The 20,682-nt window shown below is 54.1% G+C and overlaps 8 protein-coding genes across 8 annotated transcripts; 3 read left to right on the top strand and 5 right to left on the bottom strand.

Moving 5' to 3' along the window:
* Window positions 1-78: 78 nt before the first annotated feature.
* PODANS_3_2870 (uncharacterized protein) lies at window positions 79-1,548 on the bottom strand (the record flags this gene model as incomplete). The annotated part of the gene is made up of 2 exons (XM_001909027.1): window positions 79-354; window positions 412-1,548. 2 exons carry the CDS (start codon window positions 1,546-1,548, stop codon window positions 79-81), a joined length of 1,413 nt encoding a protein of 470 aa, XP_001909062.1.
* Window positions 1,549-2,560: 1,012 nt separating this feature from the next.
* Window positions 2,561-3,562, bottom strand: PODANS_3_2860 (uncharacterized protein; the record flags this gene model as incomplete). The annotated part of the gene is made up of 3 exons (XM_001909026.1): window positions 2,561-2,832; window positions 2,927-3,297; window positions 3,351-3,562. Coding segments are annotated over 3 exons (855 nt in total), but the record flags the coding sequence as incomplete, so codon positions are not given.
* Window positions 3,563-5,365: 1,803 nt separating this feature from the next.
* On the bottom strand, window positions 5,366-6,262 carry PODANS_3_2855 (uncharacterized protein; the record flags this gene model as incomplete). The annotated part of the gene is made up of 2 exons (XM_001909025.1): window positions 5,366-6,057; window positions 6,112-6,262. 2 exons carry the CDS (start codon window positions 6,260-6,262, stop codon window positions 5,366-5,368), a joined length of 843 nt encoding a protein of 280 aa, XP_001909060.1.
* A 3,832-nt stretch (window positions 6,263-10,094) lies between these two features.
* On the bottom strand, window positions 10,095-11,102 carry PODANS_3_2850 (uncharacterized protein; the record flags this gene model as incomplete). Its single annotated transcript, XM_001909024.1, has 1 exon — window positions 10,095-11,102. The coding sequence occupies one exon, from the start codon at window positions 11,100-11,102 to the stop codon at window positions 10,095-10,097; it is 1,008 nt and encodes a 335-aa protein (XP_001909059.1).
* A 1,494-nt stretch (window positions 11,103-12,596) lies between these two features.
* On the top strand, window positions 12,597-14,174 carry PODANS_3_2840 (uncharacterized protein; the record flags this gene model as incomplete). Its single annotated transcript, XM_001909023.1, has 1 exon — window positions 12,597-14,174. The coding sequence occupies one exon, from the start codon at window positions 12,597-12,599 to the stop codon at window positions 14,172-14,174; it is 1,578 nt and encodes a 525-aa protein (XP_001909058.1).
* Window positions 14,175-17,000: 2,826 nt separating this feature from the next.
* PODANS_3_2835 (uncharacterized protein) lies at window positions 17,001-17,606 on the top strand (the record flags this gene model as incomplete). The annotated part of the gene is made up of 1 exon (XM_001909022.1): window positions 17,001-17,606. One exon carries the CDS (start codon window positions 17,001-17,003, stop codon window positions 17,604-17,606), a length of 606 nt encoding a protein of 201 aa, XP_001909057.1.
* A 1,355-nt stretch (window positions 17,607-18,961) lies between these two features.
* On the top strand, window positions 18,962-19,903 carry PODANS_3_2830 (uncharacterized protein; the record flags this gene model as incomplete). The annotated part of the gene is made up of 1 exon (XM_001909021.1): window positions 18,962-19,903. One exon carries the CDS (start codon window positions 18,962-18,964, stop codon window positions 19,901-19,903), a length of 942 nt encoding a protein of 313 aa, XP_001909056.1.
* A 142-nt stretch (window positions 19,904-20,045) lies between these two features.
* PODANS_3_2829 (uncharacterized protein) lies at window positions 20,046-20,657 on the bottom strand (the record flags this gene model as incomplete). The annotated part of the gene is made up of 2 exons (XM_001909020.1): window positions 20,046-20,444; window positions 20,643-20,657. 2 exons carry the CDS (start codon window positions 20,655-20,657, stop codon window positions 20,046-20,048), a joined length of 414 nt encoding a protein of 137 aa, XP_001909055.1.
* Between the last annotated feature and the right edge of the window lie 25 nt (window positions 20,658-20,682).

Raw genomic sequence — 20,682 nt, 5'->3', positions numbered from 1 at the left:
TGAGACTAATAAGCATTATCAATAGTGACTGCTAGCTATATATACAACCTGTCTACCCAAAACCCCATCGCAACAGACTTAGAGCTTGTACGCGGCCTTCTTGCCGGTGTACTTGAGCGAGAAGATACCGCGCTCAATGGAGTTGAGGAGGATGTAGCCGGACTTGAAGTAGGGGTAGACGGACCAGGTGCCGAGGAACTCGGTGACACCGTTGACATCATCGTCCTCCGGGTGGCAGTCGAAGAAGCCCGTCTCCTTGAACTTGGCGCCGGTGGGGTCGACCTTGACGGAGGAGACATCGACGACGCGGAGGCCGGAGCCGTAGTTGGCCTGGTAGGTGAGACCATCGATGACCTATTGAGCAGCATGTTAGCGATCTGAACACTTCAAATCCACAAGAGAAAAACTCACGTATTGGTTGTGGTCGATGGACTTGGCAGGGGACTGGTAGTAACCAGTGTTGACGGGGGCCTCGAGGTTGGCAACGTTGAAGATGTAGGTGGTGGTGCGGCCGTTGGCAGCAGGCCCGACCTTGTTCTGCTCATCGAGCTCGTCGTCGAGGAGGAGGAAGGACTGGTTCTCATCAATGAGCCAGCCCTGGTGAGAGTAGGCATTGCCCTCATAGGGAGTGCGGGAGACGACGGCGGGGGCCGACTTGTTGGTGACGTCCATGACGGTGAGGGTGTCCTCGTTGAAGTTGAAGCAGATCTCACGACCCTTGTAGGCGGCGCTGGGGCCCTTGTAGATGACGCACTGGGCATCATGAACGTAACCGTCCTGGGGAATGCAGCCAGGGGACACTGGCTTGAGGGGGTTGGAAACGTCAACCATGAACATGCCACCGGCGCAGGGGGTGTTGCGGGCGTTGGCGCCGGAGCGGCCACCGACGGCGTAGATCATGTTGGTCTCCTCGTGGGCAACGATGTTGTGGGTGGCACCGACGCCATCGAAGAGGGTGATGTCGGTCTCCTTGCTGAAGACCTTGGGCTTAAAGAAGAAGGGATTCCACCAGGGCTTGACGTCGAGGAGCTTGCGGAGGTCGAAGATCTGGATACCGTGGTTGTTGGCCTCGGCGCCAATGTAGGCATAGTCGCCAATGACCTTGATATCTCTCCACGAGACGATCTCGGTCTGGGTGTCGAGGCGGCCGATGTACTCGAGACGACCGAGGCCGGTGATCTCAACGAAGGCGACACCGTCGGTCTGACCAACGATACCGAACTCGCGCTTGGACTTCTTGTCGGTCCAGCCCCAGACATCGTTGCCGGCCTTGGAGGCGGAGCCGAGATCCTCATGGGAGAGGAAAGCCTGGAGGTTGACGTTGTTGCAGGAGTACTCGCCGGCCTTGCCGTTTCTGCAAGGAACGGTGCTGAAGAGGGCCTTGTAGAGCTTGGAACCACCGAAGAGACCGGAGGCGCGAGCGGCATCCCACTGCTTGATCTTCAGAGCCATGACTTCCTCATGCTTGCTGGCGGCCTCGGCGGAGAGGCCGGCAGAGACAGTCGTCGCGCCGAAAGCGGCAGCGGCGACAACGGAAGTAACCTTCATGTTGGCGGTTGGACGTGGTTGGCTTGAGGGTGGATGGATGAAGAAGAAGAAGTGGTGGTGGAAGAAGGAGATCAGAGGAGAGGATGTCCCGAGTCTGACTGACCTCTCTCTCTTTGTCTTGACGGCGAGGGTGAGGGCCCGTCGGTATTTATAATTGTCGATTAACGGAGACCGTGGGTGCTATTCTTGGAGTACCATGTCAATGTCAGCGTCGCCTTTGGAGTTGCTTCCCCTCCCGCTCCTGCTCCTCCTACTGTCCATCACGGTCCATCACTGTCCATCGCCCTCCCCAATACTGCAACCCATGCATGCGGGCAGGTCGTCGTTGGTAGAGTCGTCGTGAAGGGGAATCTTGGCCCGGTTATCGTGCTAGCTAATCACGTCAGCCATCTGCTCCTCTGGTGAACTGCCAGAAGAGGCAGGTTTCAACGGCTGATCCTTGACTGTTCGGGTCTAGGGTGGTATCTTGCCGACAAGGCTTGGTCTTGTCAACTTCCTTTCCCGACAGCCGGGCTCCACAGATCCAGGCACAAGGTCCAAAGAATTTGTGGGGGAACCGTTGGAGGTTCCATTCCCGGGCAAGTGTGGTGGAGTTGGCCAAGAGGGTTCTCCGGGTTGGTGCGGCGTAGCACCGGTCTCGGCATTGCTCGGCGCCTTATATTCCATGCTTCTAACAGTGGGGGAGATATCGATATTCACAGAGGAGATGGGATGAAGGAGCCAGTGGGAGCATGAAGGACGGTTATTTCCAGAAGATGAGAAGCCATGCAAGCCATGCACCTATCAACAGCCAAGCCCCTTCCATGGCCCATCCAGCTTCCATATCTCTCCAACTTTCTCCAACAGTCCAAGACTCCCAAGAACTCGCAAGCCTCTCCAGCTTCCATCTTTCGTTAACCCCTCCCAATCCTCCAACCGGCGTGCCGGCCACCTGCTGCTCGTGTGAGCACATGCATGCCGCTTGCCACCCGACATTCGGTCAACCAAATTGCGGCACACTACCTTGCACTACCTACGGCTTCCCGGCCCAAAACTTCGAGACGAATTCCTCGATCCCTGTAAACTTGTAGTCGGGGAAGATGCGGTTCCACTCATCCGATACCACCAACTCGTCATCCACCAACGCAAGCAGAAAACCCGAAAACGCCGCCTTGGAGAAGGCCGCCCGCGTCTCCTCGTCAAGGTGTTGAATCGAGGGGTGCTCAAGTGGTTTGACCCACGAACCGTTCCATTCTCCTTTTCTGAGGCTATCAACATCCAGCAGCTCAACTTCGAATTTCTTGCCTGTATTGTGTTATTGGATTAGAGTACTGCCATGTGACGAGCCAAGACGTAGTAGGTAGGACGCCAAAAGATTCAGGTTGGGAAGTCAACAAACCTCTTATCTTCTCCCCAATCGCTAGCTCCTCGGCGAGCGTAAGTGTTTCACCCGCGATGCCTCCAATCTTTGGCCACTCGCCTTCGTATTCGATTGCCTTTGCGACGATGTTGGCGACATCCCGGACTGTGGTGGCCGTCAAGCGGGGTTTGAGACTCCCGGGAGCGAGCAACTTGTGGTTTGCAAAGTCAATGGGGAGGAAGTCGTTCGTCTTGAGATGCTTGTTGATGTTCTCGTTGGCGTGGTAGTCAGTGAATATGCCAGGCTGGAACAGACAGTACTCGATGACTTTGCCGTCCTTGTTCTTTTCTCCGAGATAGTCGCGGATGGCCACCTTGCTGGCGGCCCACCGGAGATGAGTGTAGCGAGCACTAGCTGTGTCAGTGTCATGTTGTCGGGCTGAGGCCTACGAAGATGGACCTACATAAACCACTCGCTCGGAGCGAAGCGCTTGACTCCGGCTGCGATGGCGGCGTCGATGAGAGTCTTTTGAGCGATGCCATCGGGGTCATTTTGAACAACCACAAACGAGAGAACAGTATGGACGCCCTGAAGGACCTTCTCCAGCTCAGCTGGGTTGTGAAAGTCGACCTTGAGTGGGGTTGTGCCCTCGACAATTTCCTCTGGGGCAAGTTCCTATCTGGAGTCAGATCTTGGGCCAGAGATTGCGTCTGCTACTGTTGGGTTGACTTACCCGGCGAGCAAGCGTGATCACTTCATGCTTCCCAGTAGCGACAAGAACTTCGATGATCTCACGAGCGACCTCTGCAATAATGAATGTGGTTAGCTTTGCAAGCTGCGAGGTGTGGTGGCCTGTGACTTACGGCCCGGAGCGGCAACGGCAATCTTGACCATTTTCACGGTTGTCGGGGATACCTTAGTGTGTTTTGGAGTGGGTGGAATATCGCGATATCGTGTTTGAAGGTATTAAGTCCTTGAGATACAATGGGTACACAATGGACGTATTTATTTGTCCCGAATCGTACGCCAGCAGTCTTACTCCTGCGGACTCACAAGTTGCAGACCACAGCTCCGTGGGTGTTGTCGGCGCCATGGTTACGCCGACATGTGTCGTGCTTGCCAATCACGATAAACTGAACGCCATGGTGTCTGCCTGAATTCTGCCCTTCCGTCGTTCTGAATACGCCGAGCTCTGATACGCCAGTGCGAAGGAATGGTCGCACAAGAGTCCGAGATGTGCAGCGGTGACGGTTCCGAGTCAAAGCTAAGACTGGAATGGCGAAGGACAGTTCAAATGGAGCATTGTCGGATGCACTCGCTTTCCGGATGCCGTAACGTACCGAGCGACAAGCATTCTTCACGCCACGGCGATCCACGGAGATCCACGGCGCTTTAGGGGGGGAATCATCCGGTCCCGGCACGGCGGTAGCTGGTGCCGTCGTATCTCGTGCCGTTTTGCAGAAGCTTGGCAAGGAGAATGTCAATCTTTTCTGAAGATCAATGGACGACGTACATGATGACTTCTTCGCTGAGCCAAAACCTACATTCACACCGCCATCACCACCACCAACGACAACCCCCAACGTCCCAGCTCCCCATTTTACACCCCCTGAATCAACATCCTGACCGACCTCACCACTCCCCTCCGAGTCTAACCCATCATCAATCTTCTCCTCCTCACTACAACCACATCCAGACAAATCCTCCTCCCCATTGAACGCCCGCCCATACCGACAAATTTCCGCCTGCCTCAGACAATTATACCTCTCCACCGGCCCCGAACACCTCAACAATCTCGGCCACGCCCCCTCCACACAGCTGCATTCCCAACAATACGCCACATACTCCTCCGGATCGTCCTCCCATATCCCCGCCTCCTCAGCCGTCCCCGAATTCAACGCGTCATATCTCTTGCAGGCATTCTCCCCGGGTAAAACACCACCTCTGGTGCGGCAATATCTCTCGCAGATGCTGATTTGACTGCGGCAGACGGCGTTTCCTAAAGATTGTTAAACCATTTGAGGTAAGTACCTTAGGTATGGGGGTGACAAAGAACCAACCAAAATACCCAATACCTTCACGGGTAGGGCGGGGGAAAATAATTGAAGAATTCATTTCTTGGTCGCGTACTGCCGTGGTCCACCAGGTGTCGTTTTGGGAGCATGCCCCGATGGCTCCGAGCGTGATGGCTAGGAGGGTTGTAATGGGAGGGAGATACATCGAGGAACTGGGCTTGAGTTAGAGGTGGTTTTGGGAGAGCGAAGACGCGACAGAAAGCTGACGACGTGGATGGGAGCTGAAACAAGAATGCTGACTACCAGGTAGCTTCACATTCGTGCGATACTTCGCCGCGACTCTCCACCAGGCAAGAAGCAGTAGAGTGAGCTGGGGAGGCTTAGCTCTTGGCCCTGAAACTTTTGCACGCGGTTCCGTCTGGATATACAAATGGATGGACTTGGATTACTATTCATTGCCGTCTCAAACCACCATCATCACCGCCAACAATGCTCCCAAAACCCCAGCTGCCCCTTTCCCAGCCCCTGAACCAACGATTTCCTCCTCTACAGCCGTAGGCTGAGCTGCACCGGAAATCGCCTCCTCCGAATTGGGATGCTCTTTCTCGTGCGACGATGGCTGAGGTCCGCCGGTGACTACTGGACGGCCCTGCATGTCGTCCACCAAAGAAATGACCACGGAAGAAGTGACCGCAGTAGGCACCTCCCCCATATTCGAGGTTTCCACCACCGTACTCTCAGACGTCGCAATCCCGGCCGTAGACACAATTGTCGAACTTGTCATCGAGGGAGTCAAGGGCGTGGAAGACACCACCGCAACGGCACCCACCCCCGTCACAACAGGCAACGGCAACAACGCAGGACATTCACACTTCGTCTTCCCCCACACCGGATCATCCTTCAACGCCTCCCTCTGAACAGCGCACCACTCCGCCTCCCGCTCACACTCCAACCGCGCCACCGACCCAGGATAAAGCCTCAGGTTCGGCCAGCTCTCATCCCTGCACTGGCATTTGAAGCAGTAGGGGATTTGCTTGTCAGGGTCATCCTGTCTGTTGTTCTCGGTGATGCAGACGTTTTGGCCGGGGATGGTACCGCCCAATGGACTGCAGACTGCTTCACAGGTTTTGATTTGGCTCGGGCAGACGGTGTTGCCTGAAGTGTGTGTTAGCAATTACACGAGATCAATGGAGGCGGAGGGGAACTAACCGTAGTATGCAATGCCATTTTCAGTTCTTCGTATGTTTGGCGTGAGACACCAATATCCCTGCTTTCTGGTGTCCCATTCCCAGTCGCGTGACAACACACCCGATGTTCCAAGCCCAACGGCCAGGAGGCATGACGCGGTGATGAAACGCATGTTGGGCAGCAGGGCACTGTTCAAGGGGAGTGGAAAGAAAGATTCGGCAGGCTGACGTTGACCGGGAAAGGGACTTTTGTATCGACTCTTCCATGGAGCCCCCAACCACTAGCGAGTGGATGCCATCGCGATGTCTCCGCCCATTACAGACTAAAAGAGATTAAACAACCCCGTCAATGTGACGAACCCCTATCCAGAACCTCTGAAAGGGATACTAGTCGAAGGCGCTTCTAGACAATCTTGGTCCGGTACAGGTAAACACTGTACAACAAATAGCTTGTCTCAATCACATTAGTCTTGATACCAACGAATGTGACTTGAATTGCATACTGCGGAACTATCTGCTAGCCATCTAGTTCCTCCGTATATATAGACCAGTGGATCACCTGGATCACTTTTGCCAAGGGTGATCCGGATCACCCTTCTTTCCTTTGGATCACTTGGATAACCGAGATCCCGTCACTCCACCAGTGATCCCACTTCCTATTGGTCCACTAATGATTGGCTGGGGACGCCCTGCACCCCGCACACTGTCCGACCTGCTGTTGGCTTAACTGTGACAGTCAAGCTCAAATTCTCTAAATCTACCATGTAGAGTTTTTATATCTACGGTATAGCTACCAGACCAACCCAATACAGTTAGCCTCTCGCAATCCTACCACAATATCAGCCACAGACATTTTTAACAGTAATAAGTTGATGCCGTTACACAAGGTGTGGTGAGGCAAGGTATGGTAAAAAGTGATGTTAAAATACAGCTTTTGTTTGTGGATTTTACAGTGTATCTAAGCCCTGTAGAATACAGGGCCTCAGAGGCAATACACTGGCTTGGATCAGCAGTGCTTAGGGACCACGGTTGCCGGAACGGAACTCGGCGTCCTGAAGCAATCCGAAGTCCCGGAAAGCCGAGCGCTAAGGCCAGTGCCCTGCAGCGGTCTGTAAAGGTTCAATCAATATACTGGTTCACCACACTTATCAGTGCCTCACAAGCCGATATTACAGTGATTATCTTCTATATATTACAGGGCGCCGTCCCTGTAATCCACCTTCCTTCAGTGCCTCGGCAACTGTCGAATGCTGCAGTCAAAGTCTTCTTCGCTCTCAGTGTACTGCGCCGATAGCTATTCGAGCCTATATTCTACAGGCCTCAATAGCACCTATTTCAACATATATTAACTACTACGAAAAATAAGTATGGCTAACATAACTAACATTTCTCTGAGGTTAGTATAGTAAGCACATTGTAGATCTAAAACTTCTACACAGTAGATTTAGAGATTTCGGTCAAGCAAATCCTTCTCTCCACAGCGGGAGCTTGTGCGCTGGATCTCATCACCCCGATACGCGATGCCTCAGCCCAACCAACATATCACACATCCCTTACAAAACACTCTCAAACAACTATAGCAACCCAGATCTGTTCAGAGTGCCATCACCGCCGCTAAAACCGCCACTCCCACACCAGCCGCCTGCTTCACGGCGCCGGAGTCCTTGACCACAACTTCTATATCTAGGCCAGCTGTAGATAGAGCCGTCGGTTGAGGCCCCGCGCCACGCGTTGTCGAAGTCTCCTCCGCCTCTACAAAACGCTCAGGGTCAAGAGCTTTCCACAAATCATCCCCAGCCCCCGTGACCACAAGGGTGTTTGTCGAGGGCGTAGATGTGGATGTCGAGGGCGTAGATGTGGATGTCGAGATCGTAGTTGTGGTGGCCGATGTAGCGTCCTCCGGCGCGACTCCAGGAGTCGCAGTAGCAAAAGACAGCGAAGTGATCGGTCTGGTGGAAACACCAGGAGCCATCGAGACATACCCCCCCTCTGGACAAATCTTGCACTTCCCCTCGGGAGGGCTTTGCGCGTATTGGCCGTAGGCATAATAGCAATTCTGCTCCTGCCGCTCGCAAACGTAGCGCTCGATCGAACCATAACATACCGTCAGGTCAGGCGTGGTGTCCTTGTCGTCCTTGCACCTGCAGATGAAGCAGTAGGTGATCCACTCAAACGGGCTATCGTAGCCATCATTGTTGGAGAAACACCCGTTTCTCCAGTCTACCGAGCCGCCTCTTGTGCTGCAATATGCTTGGCATGTTGAGACCTGGTTGGGGCAGACGTTGTTTCCTGACGGGTGCACTTGTTAACGACCGTCAAGGTTACCAAGACACAAGGCAAACATACCAAAGCTCATGCTGCCTCTCCCAGGTTGAGACCGCTTGGGGGGCGTCAGACACGTCCATCCCTCCGCCTCTTAAAAATCCCAGTCGAAAGGTTTCAACGATGTGGTGGCTGAAAGTACTCCGGTAATCCCATACACGGTGGCCACGAGGCCGGCGACAGATGGGAAATGCATGGCGGAACAGCGATGGTGCTGAGACGAAAAGGGGTTCAAAGAAGAGAGCGCAAGACGCCAAAATAAAGGTTTCTGCGATGACAATCGTGGGGGTCGCATTCGATAGCGAAGAAGAAGCTATCGAATCGGATCCCCACCCTTACAGCCCAAAGAATGGATCTTTGGCGCGTTGGCTCCGCAGCAGGGGCCTTGTGCGCGGGACGTCAGGGGGTAGCCTCGTTGAGCGACAAATCATCGTGATGTAGCGGTCGAGCCTCCAACTTGGCGTTGACACGGCGTGGCATTTTCGTGACGAGGACCGAGATGCCGAAATTGCATCAGCTGTGGGCAAAAGACCTTGTATTTGAGAATGTATGGTGAAAAGAACAACGGCAGTTGCCCTGACGAGTTAGATCACTACTGCCGCCGCCACAATAACGCCAACGACACCAGCTGCTGTTTTCATCGCTCCAGAATCAACCACTGGTTCCTCAGTGGGCGACGGTTGACTTGCTTTGTCCACGGTTGACGCAGGCTGACGGGTAAGGGAGGTGGTTGGGCTCTCCAAAGCTGATTCTGGCATGCTCGATGCCGTGCTTGAGGTCCCAGCTGATGTGGCAACCTCGGAGATGATTTGAAGAGGCCTGACCTCGAGACTTCCATTCGGCAACCTGGCGGTGGCGGATGCAACCGAAGAGGAGGTAATGGGGCTCGCAATGAAGCCAGAATCGGTGGTGGCAACCTTGGTATTGCAGACGTCGTCGGGGAACCCAAGTCGACGACACATGTACTGAGCAAGAGAGCCGGAATATTCAGCAACGGGATTTGGACCCGCGTCTTCCTGGCATTTACACGTAGTGCAGTAATTAATCGACCGTGACGGGTCGTCCTCGCCATCGTTATCGGATATACACACATTCTCGTCGGCCCTGGTACCGCCTCTGGTGCTGCAGAAGGCCTGGCAAGTGCGAACTTGGTCGAGGCATAGGGTGTTTCCTGCAGACGAAAGTGTGAGTAATAAGTATCTCTAGGTTCACGGTGAAGCAGACGAACCAAAGGGTGGGTTCCAGTCTGTGCCAGAACCTATACGGGACCGATCAGGCCGTACGCAAAACCATCCATCGTTGTGGTAGTTGATGTACCACAGATCCGTGTCTTGGGAAGTGTCTTCCGGGGCAGGGGAAGAGGTTACCCCAGTAATGGCGGATGCGACTGCCACCAGGCGCAGGATTGCCGTGCTGGAATGCATGTTTGTTGAGTGCTGGAGAGGAGAGAGAGCAGAAGAGAGGAAGATGCAGTTGACAAAGTGAAATGAGCGAGAGGCAGCACGATGTTGACAGAACTACCTTCTTTAGTGCGTGGAGGCTGAGGGGACCGCTAGACCCCTCAAGGGACCTCGGCCCGGCACAGGGTCTTGGTCGTGAGTTCTTGGTCGAAAAAAAAAATCAATTCGCTTTCCACAATCCAACCTCAGCTTCCCAGGTATCTACCGTAAATACTCAGTTCAATCATTGCTCCTTCTCGCCAGGCCACAGGTCATACCCAAACGTGTCCTTCATATTCACAAACCGCACATGCCGTCCCCTCGCAACATCCTCAATAGCATTGAACTCCTTGTCGGTCAGCTCGGGAATCTGAAAGTTGCTCTCGATGCGGCTCGGCGTGGAACTCTTGGGCAGCACAATGTAGCCCCTACGAAGACCCCAAGCAAGTAACACCTGCGCGAGGTTGTGCCCGCTGTGCTTTGCCACCGCATTGAGAGCCGCGTTCTCCCTGACAGTCTCTCCTGTTGATGGCACCTGGTTCTGCGAGCCGAGCGGTGAATAGGCCGCTGGCAAGATGTCGTTCTTGAAGCAGAACTCAATGAGCTCCGTGTTGGGGAGGAAGGGGTGAATCTCGATCTGGTTGACAGCCGGCTTGATGCGCGCAAGCTTGAGAAGCTGCTCAAGACGTGGAATCGTCCAGTTAGACACACCAATGGCTCTCGCCTTGCCACTGTCGGCCAGCTCCTCCATCGCCCGCCATGTTGGCTCCGGGTTCTCGGTCAGCTCCTTATTGATGACGTATTTCCCATCCGGGCCGATCTTAACGGTGTGATCTGGGTTCTTCTCGGCGGCGATGGGCCAGTGCACGAGGAAGAGATCAATGTAGTCCACCTTGAGCTTCTCGCACGAGTTTTGGAAGCTCCATTTGACGTCCTCGGGCTCGTGGAGGTGGTTCCAGACCTTGGTGCAGATGAAAATGTCCTTGCGCGTTACGCTAGGGTTCTTGGCGAGGAAGTCTTGGATTGCATCACCAACCTCGTCTTCGTTGAGGTAGAACCACGCGCAGTCGAGATGTCGATAGCCCACCTCGAGGGCCTTGATGACGGCTCTGTAGGTTTCTCCTTTGGCTCCCTCGTTGGCAAAGGTGCCGAAGCCGACTGCAGGGATCTTGACGCCGTTGTTGAGGGTGTATGTCTTGGATGCCATGGTTGTCGTTGTTGTTGTCGGTGATGGTCTCAGATACTCTCCCATGATCTTTTTGAGTGTTGACAGTTGACAGTAAAAGAAACGAACAAAGCTCAAGAAGTTACATGTACCCCCTGAGTCCAACTCGGTCCAGGGGACAGCGCACAATAATAAATCCCAATCAGCGACAGTCCATCCCGCAGACTTGGAACCACCCACGTGCGCGAATTTTCGCCTTACAAGCGACCCTTCAATACCTTAACTTTTTTTTTTTTTTTTGCTGGTTCGGATGAAAGCTGACACTGCACTGTGACACGTCCAGAATTCCGAGTCTGAGGCGACTGCTGACCCCTACCTCCAGCTAATGTGGTTCCACAAAGTGACGCATGGTCATCCAACGGGCTCCACACGGCCTTGTTTTGGAGCAAGCAGTTGACAAGAGTGACATGAGTGGCATTATGCATGACAGTGCCGCGGCGACGCTAGAACTTTTCCAAACTCCAGCCACTCAGGACCATCTCACATCTTCTCACCGCCGGCTTCCCACCATCTTCCCACTATCTCACAAGCTCCCACCACTGACCCGACAAATGATGGAGGGGGGTGAGATCGGCAAGCAGCCGAGTCATGTCGGCAAGGAGCCTCAGCTTTCCCTAGCGGTGTAACCCCATTTTTTCCGTGCGGTTGGGTCGCACCGGACGGACAATTACGGGCATGAACCCTGGCCGCGGCTCTTGGGGCCGCCGTGAGCGCCGTGGTCGTTAACATCAAGTTCGGGGACGCGGAGGCAAAAACAGCACGGATCCGGGCCCCGCCGACCGCCCCGCTGCTGTCCCGCCTGATTTTTGCGGGTTTCTATGGAGCTGGCGATGGAGTCAATGACAACATTGATACGGGGAACACACAGGGACACGCAGGGTTGTCAGCATCAAACAACCATCAACAACGTCTGCCAAACCTCCGAGATCCCCTCTTATCAGTGGCCACCCTCAGCCACCCACCAGTCGGGCGGCGACATCTGGATACGCTCTGGATACAAGACCCGCTTGTCATGGCTTGGTCGTACGAGTCGGGAAATCCGATCAAAAGACAACAATGCGCCAATCCTGTCCTCAGGGTCTTCTTCCGCTGTTTCAGAAACCGCATCTTCGGCACTCGTAGAGCTTACATCACTGGACCCCTGTGGAGATCCCCTCAAGAGTTTTCACCTGCATCTCCATTTACGACGTCATACTGGAGCACGTCTTGGTGGGTTTTGGCTTGGGATGACCGAGCATGGCGCCGTTCGACGATCGTCTCCGGTCGGTTCTCGCGGTTGAGAAAATCGAAACAGACGGCCGAGGATGGTGTGTGGATGGAGGACAGCGTAGTCGTAGAGGCGATATAAGAGCTTTCTCCTTCTCCCCAACGGCTGGCTGGTCTGTTTCAGTATTGCCGACATCTTGTCTACCTCTCCATCCAACCGTTTCACCACAGCCTTTTAGAGATACTCTGATGCAAAGCACATCTACCATCTATCTTCTTTGTTCATCTTACGACTAAATTTCAGAACCGCCCATCATGTCCGGAGCAGGAGGCCCAGCGTTCAAGGACGTCGACTTTTCCAAGTCCATCCAGACACCCCCCGACTCTCCCGGCAAGCCAAAGAGCAAGTTCACACACAAGAAGACGGAGAGCTGGAGCAAGCACTTCCAGAATGGCAACAGGAGAGATGGCAGTTGGGCCAGCGTCGAGAACAAGATGGCTATCCCAACCTCGCCAGGTTCGCACAACACCATCGAGGTGCCTGCCTTGAGGTCGCCTGATGCCGATGCTTCCCAGTACATGCACAACCTCTCCGTGTCACCATCGCAGAAGGAGCGGAGACTTTCCCGCAACTCGTTCGGTGCTGCCCTCCCCATCCCTCGCTCCAAGCGCCAGTCTCGCTTGAGCAGCGTCACGTTCCCCGATGTCCAGGAGGCCCTGAGAAATGCCTCCAAGGAGAACCAGCGTCCCGGCATGCCCCCAATCCAGCCCACCAGAGAAATCCTGGTTTCTCAGGTCCAGGACGTCCAGTCCGACAAGGTCAAGCTGGCCAAGAACATGGCCTTTGTCTTTGACATTGACGGTGTCCTGGTGCACGGTGACCGCCTGATCCCCGAGGGCAAGATGGTCCTCGACATGCTCAACGGCAACAACCAGCTCGGCATCAAGATCCCCCACATCTTCCTCACCAACGGCTCCGGCAAGCCCGAGCTGGCCCGGACAGAGCAGCTGTCCAAGATCCTCCAGAACCCCGTCAACACGGAGCAGTTCATCCAGTCGCACACCCCCATGCGCGCGTTGGCCGAGTACTACAACACCGTCCTCGTCGTCGGCGGTGAAGGGTACAAGTGCCGCGAGGTGGCCGAGCAGTACGGCTTCAAGGACATCATCGTCCCCAACGACATCGTCGCCTGGGACGAGTCCATCGCCCCCTACCGCGTCTTCACCGACGAGGAGCGCGCCTCCGCCCGCCCGAGGGACTTTTCCAAGGTCAACATTGACGCCATCATGGTCTTCTCCGACTCGAGAGACTATGCCACTGACATGCAGATCATCATGGATTTGCTTGTCAGCGAGAATGGCCGGCTCGGCACCGTAGCCAAGGACCCCGTCTCCCAGCGGATCCCCATTTACTTCTCCCAGGGCGACTTCCTCTGCCCGACCGAGCACCCCCACCCTCGCATGTCGCAGGGCGCGTTCCGCATCGGGCTCGAGGCCATGTACAAAGCCCACACGGGCGTCGATCTGGAGCGTGTGGTTTATGGCAAGCCCGAGCTGGCGACGTACAAGTACGCCGACGAGGTGATCGCCTCGTGGATGGACGTCCTTCATGGGGAGGAGAGGATCCCGGAGAACATCTACATGATTGGTGACAACCCGGCGTCGGATATTGTGGGGGGAAACATGTACGGGTGGAACACTTGCCTGGTCAGGACGGGTGTTTTCCAGGGCGGGGAGAATGATGAGGAAAACCCGGCTAATTTCGGGGTGTTTGCTAATGTTTGGGAGGCGGTGACGGCGGCGTGCAGGAAGCAGTTGGGGGATGATTTCAAGTTTAAGTGGGATGATCGGGTGAATCCGGTGTTGCATGGGAATCAGTCTGCTATTCACTGAGCGATGTGAAGTTTTGGGAGGCATGATTGATATTTTTGGGGGGCGGTGGTGTATGGGTGTAGTAGATAGATACCAGCTCGCAAGGGCACATAGTTTTTGACTATTCTTTTGTTTGTCTTTCGTTTTGTGGGGATCTTGTACTTTAGATGCATGGCCTAGATGGTTGGTGTTTTGGTGTGCTCAAATTCAGGATATTTCATAAGTATTGATGGTCGAGTGGTGATATTTGTGAATGCTGCGATGTGATTATGCGTATCGTGATGGGAATTGTGATGAGAGCTCCCAGTGTGAAGTGAAATCGTGGAGTATCCAACAGCGAGAAATTACAGTGAGAAATCGGGCATGTCCATAGGTTTTCAGGTGGCTGTTCACATGACATGCGAGTGAATGGCTTGTTTTTATGATGAGAAGATGTGTATAGACCGTTCTTATCTGAGAGACCTTCATCAGGCATTCATTGTAAATGAGGAGGAATACTTGGGTGTGCTTGAATCACCCTTGAGTCTCTCGGCTTGAGAGGATGCCTGCCCCCCATCGCACACTCGGAGCCGTGTTGACCGAATGCCCGGTTGTTGAAGAGCCCCTTGCCCGCCGAGTCCCCGCCACACCTCGAGAGGAGGCGAGGGGTCCTGGACTACCTAGTCCCTGCAGACATCGAGGGGTAGACATTACCATCAATTCTATTTCCATCTCTCTCGCCATTCCTCTCCTATCTCAAAAACGTCCAAGCCCTCCACCAACTCCTCCGGGCCGCCGACGTGACCGACCACTTGCTTGCGAGCATTGCGAGCAAGACCCGTTAGAACTACAGGTATGCGCATTCGCATCTCCCGGCTATCCCATCCTCTTAGATCCATCTGCCCTTCCTCATTTCTCCTCCTCCTATGATCCTGTTGCCCACAGCACACCCTCGTCCGATGGTCCCTCCAACCTCGGCACCATCCGATCCTTTCCATCGATCTATGTTTGGACGACAACTAACATTCGACTGACACAGGAGCCGTCCTCGCGGGAAAACCAGAAGCAGCCAGGGTGGATGACTGCATCTTTACCATCCTTAGCATCATTATCGACGATTCCTATCCTGTAAGTCGCTTCATCTACCCCTCGTCCCATCAATTCGACTATTGGGTCGAACAAACGCGTCCAATTGGCTGACTAGTTCGTCTCAACCCAGATCTAGACATATCGTTACTGCGGCTGCTGTCGAAATTTCTACATGCAATGAGTGTAGAAAATAGGTGAGAACATTGTTCGATTGATTTGGGTGCTCGAGGCGGTGGGTAACAGGCCTATGCAGGTCCCTCTACAACTCTGGCATTGTTCCCCCCCATCCGGGGGGAGGACACAAGACACTTCCCACAAGCCAGCTGTCCCGGCTTACCTAGCGTGAGTTTCATCCTGTTTGATCCGAGTGTCGATGATTTTGCTAACGGCGATGGTGTTCAGTCGAACAAGCTGGCACGACCAGGCTACGGTGAACATGTTCTCGACCAGCTGTATGAGTACATGGATTCGATGGGTCGGTCGGGGCATATCCATTGCCGGTCGTTTCTTCCATGTCGACTTGTTCGGCATCGTGCCATCTATCGTCTTGACCTGTGGAACCAAAAGGACATCCTACACACAGGGTAGGCCGGGTGGTATATATCTCTACACTATCAATGACCGCTTCCTGTCGGTCAGGATTGTCTTGCTCGGCAAGCTTGAGCTTGTTTCTAATGGCTCTCGATAGGATGGATGAAAACTTCATCAAGAATGTTTTCAGCAACACCTCATCGGGGGAGTTCTAATCATGCTACAACCACCAAAGCCTTGATCTCTTTTCTCTTCTACGCTTGGGCGTTCAGGCACGCAATGAGCGACTGTTCACAATCGAGCCGGGCTTCCTTTGTGACGGGACTCTCCTTGCGGGGCCGGATCATCATCTCGTCCATCGATACCTCTGATCCGACGTGATCACCGGTCAGCGGCCCACAGAGCCCAACCTTTGGCGCTGGAGGCGTGGCCTCACTCGCTATCTTGGGCCCCGCTGTTGTCGTGGCCCAGGGTGTCAGCGAGAAATTGCTCCGACTGTGATCGGTGCCGCTGGCTGTGAGCCCAGCACTGCCGGGAAGTTCGTGATTGCGACTGTGGATGCCGAAGAGAGACTTCATCGAGGACAACATTGCCTGGGCATCTTCCCAATCCTTTGGTCACACCCCGGAGTCAAGAAGCGGCCATTGGGGAGGTGAACAGTGTGGGTCCCTTCTGGGGGATGGTTGAGAATGGAGTCTTGGTGTTTGGTGGTACACATCGTTGTTGGTGAAGTGTGAGTCCTGCCTAGCCTTGCAAAGTCTTCTATCCAAACCCGGTTTCTTTGAAGGCGTCACATCCACGTTATTTCATTTTGCTAACCGTGACTAACAACGCAGCGCGTTATTGTTGGGCCCTGTCTCCCATTCGACCAGAGAGGTTTCGAGCGCGATCGTCTGGAGTCTCTCCTCCTTGCAACCCAGCGAAGCCCACGATTGCATCCAAGCACAGGGTCCCTTCAACCAGAGCCGCCGCTCTATCTACGTTACCGTTTCCGTCAGCGGTAATGTCGAACCTCGATATAAGCCGCTTGGAAGGGCTGCAGCTGCTTCGCCAGTCAGTCAAGCCAACTACAGTCGTTTGCAGGCGCCTTCATCAAGAGAACGGACCAAACTACAAGATCAGCTGACGGTCGTATTCGTTCGGCTGCCAACGACGCAGACCACGACACGGACTTTCTCCGTCAGTACGACCTGCCGCTCAGTCTCTGAGCAGTTGGAGCTATAGCTATGGGGTGTCGAGTTTGAAACGATGGAGACCCCCACTTATGCCATCAACAACCGTGCTGGCATGCTCCTCCGTGGCCATCGTCTGACTGTTCAGCGTAAACAGTCAAAGTTCGCCAACACTCGCCTTGCCACCCGATACATCGGCAACATTGAGCTGGCCGAGGTCAACAAAACTGCGCCTCACCACGATACTCAAGTCGCCATTCGTCGTGATAACTTGACGGGCCAAGTTTATAACGGCCCCAACAGCACAGCCAACGCGTTGGCTCGCCACAACAACAGCCCTGCCACGTACAACCAGGCTGGATGTGAAGAATCAGCGAGTGCGTTTCCGAACGCTGGTCTTGACAGAGCCAGGCAAAATCATCAATTCCGCCTCCTGGCTTTTGGTTTCTCGTCTCGTCCAGCAGCGAGCTGCGATGTCTTGTCGTTTCCGAGCGGAGACCTGGTGACCATAGTCAGGCGACGAGAAGCCGAGTCGCCTGCAGATGCCTCCTTCGAGCGAGCGCAAGACCCCATAGTGCCCCGGCCATCCAAGCAATCGTTGATTGTCGAGGTCGCTTCGGAACGAATCGAAGAGACTCCCGCTAGCTTGAGCGGCATACACACAACAAGGCTGGTTCTATGACCTTCTTCCTAACCAGATCTATCTACCAGCGTTCCAACAACAATGTCAAGCCTTTTGTCACTCGCTCGCAACATGACGCCACGAACGTTCGCAAAACAAGAGCCAGCCCTTCTTCGACGGGTTCCGAAACTCACGGGATATCATAGAGTCGATGTGCGTTTGGGTATGTGGAACCAAAAGGACATCCTACTCACAGGGTAGGCCGGGTGGTATATATCTCTACAGGGCATCTGATCCGGATTCTGAAATCTGTCGCCGGTTACCCAGGTAGCGGCGATCTGCTTTCAAGCCGTCCGCCAGAAGCCCGACGCACCCAACCCTTAGCACGTGTTTCGCTGAGGAGACGGCAACTACGGCAAGGTGTACAACTTTCCCATGAAACCCTGGATCACCATCAATCTTCCAGAGACGGATGAGTGTTCCGCCATCCTTGACATATCTCGGCTTGAGAGGAGTCGCTGGGCTGGCAGGTTGGTTGAATGGGAATCATGAGCGAAGGTGGAGGGGTAAGAGTCCCTTTCGCTGCATAATGTTCTTCGACAAACCGATTCAACGTGTCCCAAACGTTGAACAACAACAACAACAACAACAACAACAACAACAACAACAACAACAACAACAACAACAACAACAACAACAACAACAACAACAACAACAACAACAACAACGCCGACGAGAACGATGAAAAGATGTCGCACGGAGGCAACAAACCCATGAGGGGCTTCGGTGGTGGGGTGGTAGGGAGGGACAGAGGGAGGGAGATTGGCACAGGTGGCCACCAGCCGGAGCGATGAAAAGGATGTGGGCTTGGAAGAAGATTGGGCCAGGTTAGGCGTGCCGGATGTGTTGTAAATAGTGATATCCTCTTCAGTGCAATTGTCAGGCATCGTATCTCTTATCTCCTGTAACTATTATTGTACAATAGCCATAGCTAGTTTTCATTCTTTTCCTCTATCATGTACAACAGCCACAGCTAGTTTTCATATTTCTTCAATAGTCACTATTTGGGAAAGCCAGTCTGGAGTCGTTGAGTTGCCGTGATAAATATTGTGACATTGACATTGACAAGACTGAGCGAAGTATGGCATGGAGCACGAAGACTCAAGTCTGACCCGAGGATTGTGACTGGAAATAAAAGTGGCACCCGTCGAATGCAGGTACACACTCGGTCCTTCCCGCGTGTAATTGCTGAGGGGAACCACCCAATCACACTTTCCCCCAACTTGTTTAGCCGTTGAACGACGACATCCAGCACTCAATGCCAAACAGTACCAGGCGACTCGTAGCCATGACCATTGGAAATCGAAGAGTGTCAACTCGGTGACAGATGTGACACCGCCGGTTATGATGGCAGTATGTATATTTCCCCCAACATCTCTTTCGCCCCAAATCCTCACCCTCCACCACCCAACCTCCTCACCACCACGATGAAGTCCCTCCTCCCACTAACCCTCCTCCTCCTAGGAGCCCGCGCCTCCTGCCCCCGCTCCCTCCTGAAAGCCCTCACCGCCGCCTACGTGGAAGCCCAAACCGTAGGAAACCACTCCTTCATCTCCACCCTCGGCCGATCCGCCCCCAACTTCCTCTACATCGAAAACAACGCCGTCCTCGGCGACCTCTCCCACTCCTCCCTCGCCGTGCCCATCAATCCCGACTTCCACAGGTCGATACACGATGTCGAGCAGTGCGCTTCCGTCACTGAGATCATTGCCGCTACGCAGGAACATCCGTATGTTTTGCACACGCGGATTATCTGGCAGGCTACACCCGATAATCTAGCGGTCACGGGAATAAGCCTGATTGAATCGGTGGTTACAGACGAGGGGGACTGGCTTTTTAACGCGACTGGGACGTTGGATCTGAATAAAGGGGAGAAGTGGGATGTTATTCCGCTGGCGGCGCGGGAATCGAGGGAACAGATACAGAAGCTGGGGGATTGGTATTTTGATCGGTTTGGGGATGTGGGGAGGGGGGATGTACCGTGGCATGCTGAGCCTTGCTATCGGTTGGAGGGGGGATTGCCGGCTAGGGGGACGAAGAAGGGGGAGGATTGTATCCATGTTATGCCGGGGGGGATCAAGGTGCCGTATAGACGGTATGTGGTTGATGAGGAGATGGGAACGGTGGATGTTTTTATGGGTTTTCCTGGGTTGGATAGGACGCAGGGACAGGCGCCGATGCCAGATAGCCATCTTTTTAGGGTGGAGGGGGGGAAGGTGAGGTATTGTCATACTGTTAGTGCTTGCGTTGAGAGGGGGTGTGGGATTGGGGAGATAGAGTGGCCAGAGAGGAGGTAGAGGGGGATGTTCTTGGGTGGGAACATGAAAGATAAACGAGTAAGGAAACAGACTACAAATTAGGGTCAATGTCTCGTATTCACAGTCCGAGCTTTTCTTCCAGAGACAGACCCTCGGTGACTCATTTCTATATCGCCAAAGATCACCGCCTAAACCTCTCATCCCACAACTCCTTATCGTCCCAGCAAAAAGCATCTGTGCTGTCATGATATGCCGACAAGATCTGTCGCTGTATCTCGTGCTTGCGTGGCTCTGATGCCGCTTTGGACGCCAGCACTATACCCTCCATCTTCTCAACCCCGCCTTCACGCGACTTCACCGGCGCCCTGTCCCGCACCACGAAACAAGAATTGTTCTCCTTATCAACATCCATGGCGTCCTCGACCAACTTCAACTCGCGCATATCACCGGCCAGAGCCTCCTCCCGGTTGTCGAAATCATGCCAGATGTTCTCGCCGTCGCTCCCGGCGAAGGAGACCCGACGCGACGGGACCCTCCCCTCTAATTCCTTGACCCTAGCGACGATGAGCAGCTTGATTGCCTGTCATCAACTAGTGTTAACAACCAAGTCCAAGGCATCACCGCATCTATTTGTTTGCTCTCACCAACGAAGAGGCTCAGGTGCTGGGAGAATGGCCATTCACCTGACCGAGACGTCTCCTCTCGCAGATCACAACACAAGCTGAACCACCCGGAATCTGTGTCCCCTTTGACAACAGCCCTGACAAGAGAAACTCACCTCCTCAAACCGCATCCTCCTTCCCCCCCCCCCCCCACCG

Source organism: Podospora anserina, chromosome 3 (assembly GCF_000226545.1).
Source record: "Podospora anserina S mat+ genomic DNA chromosome 3, supercontig 2".
NCBI lineage: Eukaryota > Fungi > Ascomycota > Sordariomycetes > Sordariales > Podosporaceae > Podospora > Podospora anserina.
The sequence above is the reverse complement of the archived record's forward strand: the minus strand, read 5'-3'. Positions and strand labels throughout refer to the sequence as shown.